General features: G+C 33.5%; 1 protein-coding gene across 1 annotated transcript in view; it reads left to right on the forward strand.

Moving 5' to 3' along the window:
* Window positions 1–3,112: 3,112 nt before the first annotated feature.
* The window catches only part of LOC111708027 (uncharacterized), a 30,769-nt gene continuing 19,973 nt past the window's right edge, over window positions 3,113–13,908 (forward strand). Inside the window, exons 1-3 of the mRNA XM_023481270.1 lie at window positions 3,113–3,264; window positions 7,274–7,348; window positions 9,723–9,844. Coding sequence (XP_023337038.1) covers window position 3,264; window positions 7,274–7,348; window positions 9,723–9,844 — 198 coding nt within the window. The 5' untranslated portion in view covers window positions 3,113–3,263. The remainder of the gene's footprint in view (window positions 3,265–7,273; window positions 7,349–9,722; window positions 9,845–13,908) is intronic.

Consider the following 13,908-nt stretch of genomic DNA (forward strand, 5'->3'; position numbering starts at 1 on the left):
CCAATCTATTACGCCAAATTAGGTTTAAAATAAATATGAATTAAAAAATCTTATATTAGTCTTATATCTAATACTTTTTATGATTTATTCTTTTAAAATTTCACTGCACGATCTAACAGGATTTGATGTTGATCCGTATATAAATTGTCATATTGTATCCCAAATCCTGGTTGTACGTTATTTTTTATGGCACTATGACATTCTTGATGGTGTTTTTTTTGCGTATTTTTAAATTTTATTCACGCTATTTATCTAGTGTCACTTTTCCATGTGCCTTTTTCGCTAACGTCATTTTTACTAGTGTCATTTTTCTAGCTTCATTTTTATAAAACATCATTTTTGCTATACGTTATTCGCCATTTTTAGCGTCATTTTGGCTGTAGGTGATTCGCCGATTTTTTTGCGTCATTATTGTTAAACATCATTTTTGTTGTACTTCATTCGTCAAGGCTTTTTTATGAAAATATGCAGAATTCTTGTCAAAATTTCTGTTGATGACTGCACCGATCAGATTACTTAAGTGATCCTGCAGATTTTGGGGATTTGCTGGCAGCTAGAATATAAAAAAGTTTTGACCGGTTTGCGATTGCATATTTTTCATCAAAATGTATCATGGAATGTTTCAGATTCTCCCTTAGTCCATGTGCTAAATATTTCAACTAGTTTTACAGATTTGATTTAATAGCTTTTTGTAGGAGGCCCGAAAAATAAAAAGACAGTTTTTTTGGCGACCACCCTTTAATAACAGTGTTTATGGTCTTGCCTGTCGTTTTTCTTGTTCTAATATTTTGTACAGCTCAGGTCTGTCCTAAAAATACGAATCATTTTCTGATAATTTGAGAAAACATTAATCTATTAATCTAGACTTGACAGACGATTAAAGTATTTACATCTGAAGTGTTGAATCTATTAATCTTGAATATCCAATATTGAATATAATATGGTATAATATTCTTTTCAATGTTTTCAATCTAATGCATTCTTCTCAGTACTGGTATTCTTTACGCTTAGATCAAACAAACCCCTAACCTTACTCTTTACACTTAGACCCCACTCCTAACCTTACTCTTTACAATTAGACCCAACTCCTAACCTTACTCTTTACACTTAGACCCAACTCCTAACCTTACTCTTTACACTTAGACCCAACTCCTAACCTTACTCTTAACGCTTGGACCCCACTCCAACCTTACTCTTTACACTTAGACCCAACTCCTAACCTTACTCTTTACACTTAGACCCAACTCCTAACCTTACTCTTTACACTTAGATCAAACTCCTAACCTTACTCTTTACACTTAGACCCAACTCCTAACCTTACTCTTTAGACGCAACACCCAACCTTACTCTTTACACTTAGACCCCACTCCAACCTTACTCTTTACACTTAGACCCAACTCCTAACCTTACTCTTAACGCTTGGACCCCACTCCAACCTTACTCTTTACACTTAGACCCAACTCCTAACCTTACTCTTTACACTTAGACCCCACTCCAACCTTACTCTTTAGACTTAGACGCAACACCTAACCTTACTCTTTACACTTAGACGCAACACCTAACCTTACTCTTTACACTTAGACGCAACACCCAACCTTACTCTTTACACTTAGACGCAACACCCAACCTTACTCTTTACACTTAGACGCAACACTTAACCTTACTCTTTACACTTAGACCCAACTCCTAACCTTACTCTTTACACTTAGACCTAACTCCTAACCTTACTCTTAACGATTGGACCCCACTCCAACCTTACTCTTTACACTTAGACCCCACTCCAACCTTACTCTTTACGCTTAGACGCAACACCCAACCTTACTCTTTACTCTTAGACGCAACACCCAACCTTACTCTTTACACTTAGACGTAACACCCAACCTGACTTTTTACACTTAGACCCAACTCCTAACCTTACTCTTTACACTTAGATCCAACTCCTAACCTTACTCTTAACGCTTGGACCCCACTCCAACCTTACTCTTTACACTTAGACCCCACTCCAACCATAATCTTTACACTTAGACGCAACACCCAACCTTAATCTTTACACTTAGATCAAACTCCTAACCTTACTCTTTATACTTAAATCAAACACCTAACCTTACTCTTTACAATTAGATCAAACTCCTAACCTTACTCTTTACATTTAGATCAAACCCCTAATCTTACTCTTTGCACTTCGACCTAACTCCTAAAGTTACTCTTTACACTTTACACAACTCCTAACCTTACTAGCATAGAAGTATATTGAAGAAGTATGGATATATATTGAAGAGTATGGAAGTATATTAAAGGAGTATGGATAGATATTGAAGAGCATAGAAGTATATTGAAGGAGTATGGATAAATGTTGAAAAGTATAGAAGCATATTGAAGGAGTATGTATAGAACTTGAATAATATAGAAGTATATTGAAGGAGTTTGGTGAAGAGTATATAAGTATATTGAAGAGTATGAATAGATATTGACGAATATAGAAGTATATTGGAGGAGTATGGAAGAATGTTGAAGTAATATGGATAGATATTGAAGAGAAAAGAAGTATATTGAAAGAGTATGGATAGATATTGAACAGTATAGAAGTATATTTAAATGTATAGATGTATTTTGAAAAGTATAGAAGTATATTGAGGAGTATAGAAGTATATTGAAGAGTAAAAAAGTATATTGATAAGTATAGAAGTATATTGAAGAGTATAGAAGCATAATGAAGAGTATAGAAGTATATTGAATAGTATAGAAGTATAATGAAGAGTATAGAAGTATTTTGATGAGTATAGAAGTATATTGAAGAATATAGAAGTATATTGAAGAATAAAGAAGTTTATTGAAGAGTATAGAAGTATATTGAAGAGTATAGAAGTATATTGAAGAGTATAGAAGTATATTGAAGAGCATAGAAGTATATTGAAGAGTATATAAGTATATTGAAGAGGATAGAAGTATATTCATGAGGATAGAAGTATATTGAAGAATATAGAAGTATATTGAAGAATATAGAAGTATATTGAAGAGTGTAGAAGTATATTGAAGAGGAGTATGTGTAGAAGATAGAGACTGGTGTCTCCAGTAACATGTTGGGGTTCAATCCTTCCATCCTTCAGAACCTGTCCAGCAGGGGAACTTGTTGGTTTAATCATCCTCAACCTATCCTTACTCCGGAGGATACTAACACTGCCTAGGTTCAGCTAGTTTGGATCAAATTGCTCAAAAACAAATATTTTACGATTGTAAAGATCCCAGCTACTGGAGAATTAACAAGTAAGTCTTAAATCAAGTTTTAAATTATTCTGAGAATATTTTGGGATTTTTGTAAAAATATATATCTGATAGACTTGACAAGATTTTATATTTTCTGACCTAACAATTCTTAATTTTTATATTCTAGATTCTTGATATTTAGGATTAATAAACCTTTATAGCTAATATATGGTGTCTATAAAAAGGGAAATGTAAGAGTTGGGATCGTATTGATTTCAAGAATGTCTTATTAAATATGAAAAATATATATACATAGTGAATCTCTATGTATATATAATGATGATTAAACATTGTACGGTACACTGAATAAAAGAAGGAAGGTTAATACTTTTAAAATTCGGTTAATACTTTCTTATATATTGCGCACTTTTGTCGGATATAATACTGCCGGATTACGCCGTTATCCTTAGTTAGAATATTGCCAGAGAGCGCCGTTCTTCATAATTGAAATATTGCCAGATAGCGCGATTATCCTTAGTTGAAAGAGTTGAAACATTGCCAGAGAGTGCAGTTATCCTAAATATAAATATTGACAGATACCACCGTTCTCCACAATTGAAATATTGACAGATACTACCGTTCTCCATAATTGAAATATTGCCAGATAGCGTCGTTCTTCATAGTTGAAATATTTCCAGACAGTGCTGTTATCCTTAGTTGAAATATTGCCAGATAGCACGCCGTTCTCCATAATTGAAATCTTGCCAGATAGCGTCGTTATCATTAGTTCAAAAATTGGCAGATACTACCGTCTGAATTATTAATTAAAATATTACCAGAAAGTGCCGTTATCCCAAAGTAAACCATTGCCAAATATCACAGTTTTCCATAATTAAAATATTGTTAGATAGCTTCGCTATCCCAAATTAACATATTTACAGATAGTGACGTTGTCCCTAATCAAAATATTGTCATATAGCGTCATTATCCCTAATTAAAATATTGCCAGATAGCGCCATTATCCTTAATTATAATGAGTTTTGTACAGTGTACATTGTACATGTCGATATATTAACAATTATAATGTCAAATAAAGAATTTAAAGAATGATTACCCTGCCTTGGTAAAGACTGTAAATTATAATTAGTTTTCTTAATATTTAACCAAGTAAAATAAACTTAAAACTATCTTCTGCTAATATTTAAAACTATCTTCTGCTAATATTTAAAACTATCTTCTGCTAATATTTAAAACTATCTTCTGATCTTCTGATAATATTTAAAACTATCTTCTGCTAATATTTAAAACTATCTTCTGCTAATATTTAAAAACTCCGAACTTTTCATTTGAAGTGATGAAAATCTCCTGTTCCATATTATCGGCAGATGAAATATATTCACAAGTTTTTCTCATTCATCAATTTGTAAAATCTTAAAGATTATATATTGAGTTCCCCATCCTCTAATCACTCGGACCTTGCACCTTTTATTAAACCCCCTCCCCCTTCCCCTCCCCCTTCCCCTCCCCAGGTTTAAGGATTGAAGACTATAATTAATCTTAATTTATCCTCCCTTTCTCCACCCCTTTATTGAGAGCAGAGAACAGATTTGTCTCATCTCATACTTTACATTCAAGTGCATGCTGTACACTTTACTTTTAATTGCATGCTGTACACTTTACATTTAATTACATGCTGTACACTTTACATTCAAGTACATGCTGTACACTTTACATTTAATGACATGCTGTACACTTTACATTCAAGGTCATGCTGTACACTTTACATTTAAGTACATACTGTACACTTTACATTCAAGTACATGCTGTACACTTTACATTCAAGTACATTCACTTTACATTCAAGTGCATGCTGTACACTTTACATTCAAGTACATACTGTACACTTTACATTCAAGTACATGCTGTGCACTTTACATTCAAGTACATGTTGTACACTTTACATTAGATAAAAGCGGACAATTTATATGGGTACGAGATTTAAAAGATATTTTTAAGTAACATCTTTACCGTACTTTTTAATTTCCCAAACCTTTCCTAATTTTATTTTTCAAATCTTTCTCTTTTATCGTTATAGCAACTATTTGAATAACTTTTTAACTCTTATTCAGGCCAATATTTCTTACATTGAGAACTTGTTAATCCTGACAAAAAAATTTCTAGCCTTTTTAATCTTTCTGTCTACAAGAATAGGTTTCTTTAGATTCACAGTCACGTAGTTTAAGAATAGTTGAAGAGCAGTGTATTTATTTCTTCAGGACAAATTTTTAAACTGAAAAATACTGCTTTTAGATAGTAGGTATATAAATGAATTCGAAAATAAACAAATATAAAAGGTTTCCTTAAAGGTTTACATACCATTGACGCTCGGATGATGGAATAACTCCTACAGTCAATTGGGTTCCGATATTACGATACAATTAGTATATTTTGAACTTTGCAGTACCCTTTGTTTACCAAAACAAAATCGGTTTATAAAAACAGTTACTATCAGGGACGCACAATTTACATTTACAAGTATGAAAAGTAAAACCTTAAATTGGTTCGGAAATCCCCATATATCACGAAACATGTTATTCCACATTTGTGGCAGCATTTTCGATCTTGAAAGTAGAATTTAATAGTGCGTCCCCCATACCATAATACATTCTTAATTCTGTTTCAACACTTTATTGTAATAATTCATATTTTACAATACAATTTAGTGCAATTTTCATTTCTTGCAGGAATATTAAATCAACTCGGCTTTTAGAGCACTTCACGCTCATCCTTCTATTTCAATTCTTAACTGTGGCTCTATCTGCGAGAAACTTCTCTTTGTGCAATATAAAACAAAAATAAATTTGTGAGGTCCCACGCAAAATTTGGTTCCAATCGGTTAAGCCGTTTTGACGTTTATTGGACACAAACATACACCCAGAAAGTTTATTATACAGGGTTTCCTATATAATATAAAATCGTGTTATAGCTTTAAATTGCGATTTCTGGGACAAATCAGAAAATTTAAAAGGAAGAAATCATTTTAAACATTGTGTATTGCAAATTTAAAGATTTACATGCAGAAAATACTAGGTTTTTCGAGTGTTATGTGTGTATTCTAGCGTTAAAGCTTGGAGATAATCTAATATGATATGGGTAGATCTGTATACATACATCGCGCCCTTCTTTCTAGCCTTAGAGGGCGCTTCGCGCCCATCTTCTAAATTAGTTGTGAACATGTTCTCTTTGTGTACATCGTAAAACAAAACAAAAATAATTCGCGGATTTTTACAAAAAATTTTGCGGATTTTCAAAATTTTTAAAAATTTAATGACGACCGAATTTTGATAGAGACAAATATTTGAAATTTTGATTTTTCATAAACCTTCCCTGGGGTCCCTATATGTCCCACAAAAAATTTGGGCCCGATCGGTTCAGCCGTTTTGACAAACAGACAGACAAACAAACAAACAGACAAGCCAAATTTATATATAGATTTAATATAATTCTATAAAGTTTAAAAACTGAAACATATATATACATATATGAAAAATAAATATTTTTATGTAGAACAAATCGTACCTGCAAAACTACAAAATAAGACGACCTGTAACAAGATCTATAATTCTTAGTTTTTTCCCACTCTTTCAGGAATCTTTAGTCTTGTATAATATCTTCAAATGTATACCAGGATACAATATTGAAATTGAATTAATATATTTTAAAGATAAGTTTGGAAGAAAACAATAGAAATAAATTGTCCAGGCAGAGATCCTTACTATTTAAAGAAATACATGTCAGATCTCTGTAATTTCATAAGAGATGTCCTACATTGTATGTTCTACACAGGGTTACCCACAAAGGATGAGAATTTAATGACGACGTAAAACTCCTTATTTATGACGTCATTAACATTATAATATTTTATGTTTGCACAACAGTATTTGCCATAGAAAGCTTAAAGGGAATCAATTGAAGACAAATTTGTATTCAAATATTCTCCTACCTCTTAATCCTAAAACCCTGCCACTAAGTTAAAATGAAAGTAAATTAAAAGGATACATTTTTTCAGTGAAGCTTAGAAGAACTCTTTACTCTACGACGAACACACTGTTCCTTATCTCCCTTACTACAACCCTATCCTTAGGTAGGTTTATTCCTTTATCCTAGATATCTCTTACTACAACCCTATCCTTAGGTAGGTTTATTCCTTTATCCTAGATATCTCTTACTACAACCCTATTCTTTGGTAAGTTTATTACTTTATCCTAGATCTCTCTTACTACAACCCTATCCTTAGGTAGGTTAGTTCTTTATCCTAGATCTCTCTTACTACAACCCTATCCTTAGGTAGGTTTAGTCCTTTATCCTAGATCTCTCTTACTACAACCCTATCCTTAGGTAGGTTTAGTTCTTTATCCTAGATATCTCTTACTACAACCGTATCCTTAGGTAGGTTTATTCCTTTATCCTAGATATCACTTACTACAACCCTATCCTTAGGTAGGTTTATTCCTTTATTCTAGATCTCTCTTACTAACACCCTATCCTTAGGTAGGTTTATCCTTTATCCTAGATATCTCTTACTACAACCCTATCCTTAGGTAGGGTTATTCCTTTATTCTAGATCTCTCTTACTACAACCCTATCCTTAGGTAGGTTTAGTCCTTTATCCTAGATCTCTCTTACTACAACCCAATCCTTAGGTAGGTTTATTCCTTTCTTCTAGATCTCTTTTACTACAACTCTATCCTTGGGTAGGTTTAGTTCTTTATCCTAGATATCTCTTACTACAACCCTATTCTTAGGTAGGTTTATTCCTTTATCCTAGATATCACTTACTACAACCCTATCCTTAGGTAGGTTTATTCCTTTATCCCAGATATCTCTTACAACAATTACTACAACCCTATCCTTAGGTAGGTTTATTCCTTTATCCTAGATATCACTTACTACAACCCTATCCTTAGGTAGGTTTATTCCTTTATCCCAGAAATCTCTTACAACAACCCTATCCTTAGGTAGGTTTAGTTCTTTATCCTAGATCTCTCTTACTACAACCCAATCCTCTGGTAGGTTTTTTCCTTTATTCTAGATCTCTTTTTCTACAACTCTATCCTTGGGTAGGTTTAATTCTTTATCCTAGATCTCTCTTACTAGAACCTTATCCTTAGGTAGGTTTAGTACTTTATCCTAGATCTCTCTTACTAGAACCCTATCCTTAGGTAGGTTTATTCCTTTATTCTAGATCTCTTTATCTACAACTCTATCTTTGGGTAGGTTTAGTTCTTTATCCTGGATCTCCCTTACTACAACCCTATCCTTAGGTAGGTTTATTCCTTTATCTCAAATATCTCTTACTACAACCCTATCCTTAGGTAGGTTTATTCCTTTATTCTAGATCTCTTTTTCTACAACTCTCTCCTTGGGTAGGTTTAGTTCTTTATCCTAGATCTCTCTTACTAGAACACTATCCTTAGGTAGGTTTAGTACTTTATCCTAGATCTCTCTTATTAGAACCCTATCCTTAGGTAGGTTTAGTACTTTATCCTAGATCTCTCTTAATACATCATCATAAGGTATATTACCCTATATGTAGAAATGCAATGAGGTATATAGTTGGAGTAAATAACATCCAAATTTAAATATTTATTCCAAACTCGGAATAAATCATCCTTGCCAGTACTTTCACCTGTACCTACACATAAACAAGGTCCAGGTCCAGGTCCAGGTCCAGGTTTGTATCCATGTATAAACTCCAACTATGGAGAAGTCTGGACTCTAGAGTAACCACTAATCCTATTATATCCTGGAGAGGTGTTCAGAATACATGATTTTACCAACACAACCTTGGTCATTCTTCTACACAATTTCACCTTTCCATCCTTCTACACAATTTCCCCTTTCCATCCTTCTACTCAATTTCACCTCTCCTCCTTCTACACAATCCCCTCCCCCTCTCCTTCCTTCTACACAATCCCCTCCCCCACTCCATCCTTCTACACAATCCCCTCCCCCTCTTCATCCTTCTACACAATCCCCTCCCCCTCTCCATCCTTCTACACAATCCCCTCCCCCTCTTCATCCTTCTACACAATCCCCTCTCCCTCTTCATCCTTCTACACAATCCCCTCCCCCACTCCATCCTTCTAAACATTACCCTTCCCCTCTCCTTCCTTCTACACAATCCCCTCCCCCTCTTCATCCTTCTACACAATCCCCTCCCCCTCTTCATCCTTCTACACAATCCCCTCCCCCACTCCATCCTTCTAAACATTACCCTTCCCCTCTCCTTCCTTCTACAAAATCCCCTCCATCCCCACTCCTTCCTTCTAAACATTGTCCTTCCCCTCTTCATCCATCTACACAATCCCCTCCCCTCTCCTTTCCTTCTAGACAATCCCCTCCCCCTCTCCATCCTTCTACACAACCCCCCTCGCTCTGTTAACCTTTTATACGCAATGGATGCATAATAGAAAGAAAAAATGAAAGGATGAATGTATGAATGAATGAATGATCAGGAAACTCTGTGGATGGGTCTGGAGGTGAACCTGATTTTATCTCCGGAGTAAAGAACGTTACTGTACCGGAGGGACGGGATGTAACTCTCTCCTGCTCCGTCAGAAACCTTGGATCTCACAAGGTGAGGTTTATTAATTATCTAGGTTGAAGGGACTGTTTAGATGTTTGGGTAACATTATTCCTGTCTCAGATTTTGCTGTAACCTAATTAAAACCAAAACTATGAGAATTGTGATTTTCAGCGTCTTGATTTTTCGTGTTTCATTATGTCGTCTTCCATAATATATTATATCATTTTTGGGTTTCGCATTGCAGCACAAAAACTAAACTGATTAGATAGAATCTTTCTGGGAAAAAAATATTTAAATGATCGATAAATATATAAGGGTAACCCACAAAGGACGAGACTGAAAAAACTACCTAAACCTCACTAGATATATACAGGGTAACCCAACCAAGGACAAGACTGAAATAACTACCTAAAATTCACTAGATATAAAGATCTTAATATAATCTTTAACCCAAAACACACCCTTTAAATAACCTGCTAAATGAGTTCAAAGAAAAAACAAGTTTCCAGTTGCAGGTGTTCAAGTCTGTTAGAAAATGTCTTGATAAATTCCGCACAGTCGTCTCTGATTTTTCATAAAAAGAAGGATGTTAGAGTAGGGTTATTAGGTTTACTAATAAAGAAAGAAGGATGTTAGAGTAGTGTTACTAGGTTTACTAATAAAGAAAGAAGGATGTTAGAGTAGTGTTACTAGGTTTACTAATAAAGAAAGAAGGATGTTAAAGTAGTGTTATTAGGTTTACTAATAAAGAAAGAAGGATGTTAGAGTAGGGTTACTAGGTTTACTAATAAAGAAAGAAGGATGTTAGAGTAGGGTTTCTAGGTTTACTAATAAAGAAAGAAGGATGTTAGAGTAGGGTTACTAGGTTTACTAATAAAGAAAGAAGGATGTTAGAGTAATGTTACTAGGTTTACTAATAAAGAAAGAAGGATGTTTGAGTAGTGTTACTAGGTTTACTAATAAAGAAAGAAGGATGTTAGAGTAGGGTTACTAGGTTTACTAATACAGAAAGAAGGATGTTAGAGTAGGGTTACTAGGTTTACTAATACAGAAAGAAGGATGTTAGAGTAGTGTTACTAGGTTTACTAATAAGTCCACACTCTGTCCAGCCTTTGATCTTCAATCCTGGATATAGTTTACAAACCTTACTATCTATCCATACATCTCTCTATCTACCTACTTACTTACCTTTCTATCTATATATCTAACTATCTATTTGTCTATCTAACGACTTATCAACCTATACCTATCAATCTTGCTATATATATTCATATATATATATATCTACCTATCTATCCATTTACTTCTTTACTTTAATATCTACTTAATTACATACATAAATACCTAAACATACCTACCTTTCTAACTTCCTACTTGCCTACCAACTTACTTACCTACCTTCCTACCTACCTACCTACCTACTTACCCACAAATCTACATATCTCTAAACTTACTGTCTATGTATAATCCACATACCGTTACATTTACATATCTAAGCATGTAATTAGGTGTAAATATTTTATATCTAATCTCTGGTTAAATTAAACCATGAGCAGTTTCTCTCATAATATCCCGTACTTTTCCCTTTCTTTTATTCATATCTCATACTTTCCCCTTTCCCTCATAGTTTCCTTTACTTTCCCCTTTCCCTCATAATATCCTATACTTTCCCCTTTCCCTCATAATATCTCATACTTTTCCTCTTATAATATCCCATACTTTTCCCTTTCTTTTATTCATATCTCATACTTTCCCCTTTCCCTCTTCATATCCCATACTTTCCCCTTTCCCTCTTCATATCCCATACTTATATATCATACTTTCCCCTTTCCCTATTCATATATCATATGTTCTCCTTTCTATCTTTCTCACTCAAATTCAGAATTACAATGGCTAAATCCCAAGACACAAAATTATCTTGATTTCAAATATTTCAAATCAAAAATATTTTCAAAACTAAATTTTGCTCCGAGATATGACTGGACAGGTTGTCAGGAGGTAGATGGGTGGTTAGTTGGATAAAGAGTCTTTTATTGGATTGTTTGATGGTCTATTGTTATTTGGATTGTTGGTTTGTTGGATAGATAGTTGTTTTGTTAAAAGTTTGTTATTTGGATTGTTGGTTGGTTAGGTGAATGGTTGTTTGGTTAAATGGAATGTTATTTGGATTTTTAGTAACTCAGGTGGTTGGCTGTTTGGTTAAATAGATTTTTATTAATAGTTAGGTGGATGGTTAAATGGTTAAATGGTTTGTTATTTAGATTATTGGATGGATATTTGATAGCAGCTTAAGTTAAATGGTTTGTTATTTGGATTGTTGGTTGGTTAAGTGGATGGTTGGATGGTTGAATGGTTTGATATTTGGATTGTTGAATAGTTAGGTGAATTGTTGGTTGGTTGAATGGTTTGATATTTGTATTGTTGGATAGTTAGGTGAATTGTTGGTTGGTTGAATGGTTTGTTATTTGGATTGTTGGTTGGTTAAGTGGATGGTTGGATGGTTGAATGGTTTGATATTTTGATTGTTTAATAGTTAGGTGAATTGTTGGTTGGTTGAATGGTTTGTTATTTGTATTGTTGGATAGTTAGATGAATTGTTGGTTGGGTAAATGGTTTAAATGGTTTGTTATTTGTATTGTTGAATAGTTAGGTGAATTGTTGGTTGGTTGAATGGTTTGATATTTGTATTGTTGGATAGTTAGATGAATTGTTGGTTGGGTAAATGGTTTGTTATTTGTATCGTTGGATAGTTAGGTGAATTGTTGGTTGGGTAAATGGTGTAAATGGTTTGTTATTTGTATTGTTGAATAGTTAGTTGATTTGTTGGTTGATTGAATGGTTTGATATTTGTATTGTTGGATAGTTAAATGAATTGTTGGTTGGGTAGATGGTTTGTTATTTGTATTGTTGAATAGTTAGGTGAATTGTTGGTTGGTTGAATGGTTTGATATTTGTATTGTTGGATAGTTAGTATAGTTAGGTGAATTGTTGGTTGGTTGAATGGTTTTTTATTTGGATTGTTGGTTGGTTAAGTGGATGGTTGGATGGTTGAATTGTTTGATATTTGGATTGTTTAATAGTTAGGTGAATTGTTGGTTGGTTGAATGGTTTGTTATTTGGATTGTTGGTTGGTTAAGTGGATGGTTGGATGGTTGAATGGTTGAATGGTTTGATATTTGGATTGTTGAATAGTTAGGTGAATTATTGGTTGGTTGAATTGTTTGTTATTTGGATTGTTGATTGGTTTAGTGGATGGTTTAGTTGATTAGTTTGGATTGTTGTAATTTTTGATTATCATTATTGATGAATGAGCTATAAAAAAGGATGTATAATTATAACCAATAAGTATATATTAATTGGAAATTGTACTCGACCTAAAAATATAGTTATGGAAATTAAGAATAGAAAGATTGAAATTAGAAAAAGGAATATGAAGTTAAGGATAAATGAGCAGATGAGCGGATGAATAGATTGAAGGATGGATTAGTGGATGAATAGATGGCTAAACTGAAGAATGGATAAATGAATGAATGGAAGTAAGCAAGGTTTTCAATGAAACCGTTCCATCTAAAATTGTCAATAATCCTGGGAATAAAACATTCAATTTCACCAAAAATATTGGAGTTTAAGTAGACAACATTCTGAATGGGAATATTAAATAATATAATTACTGGTATTTTCCCCAACTTTCTTTGGAACAATTTTGATTGTTTTTCAAGTGTAAGCTTCTACTCTACTAAGATAAAAAAAAATGTAAAACATGCATTTTCAGTTTTATTTTACTATTTATAAATCCAAAAAAATTGTAATGCAGTGCAACTCCAACAGAAAAAAAGACATAAATTCCGCAGAAGGGAAACACTTAAAATTGGAGGAAAGTAGGAATTGCTATGGGAGTCCCTTGATACTCTCTACACCTCAACCCTACCTATTTGTCACAAACAACATTTGGAATTGATTTCTTAGTGGAAAAATGTTGTGGGCTCCATTTTAAGACCACTAGGCGTAACCAGGATTTAGACATGGAACTCAAAGTAAAATTACAGAAACCTACAAACAAGAAACAAGAAGAAAAAATAAAACTGAACTGGAAAAATGGTAGGGAACTCTCCTAT

The sequence above is a fragment of the Eurytemora carolleeae genome, unplaced genomic scaffold (assembly GCF_000591075.1).
Source record: "Eurytemora carolleeae unplaced genomic scaffold, Eaff_2.0 scaffold105, whole genome shotgun sequence".
Classification (NCBI taxonomy): Eukaryota; Metazoa; Arthropoda; class Copepoda; order Calanoida; family Temoridae; genus Eurytemora; species Eurytemora carolleeae.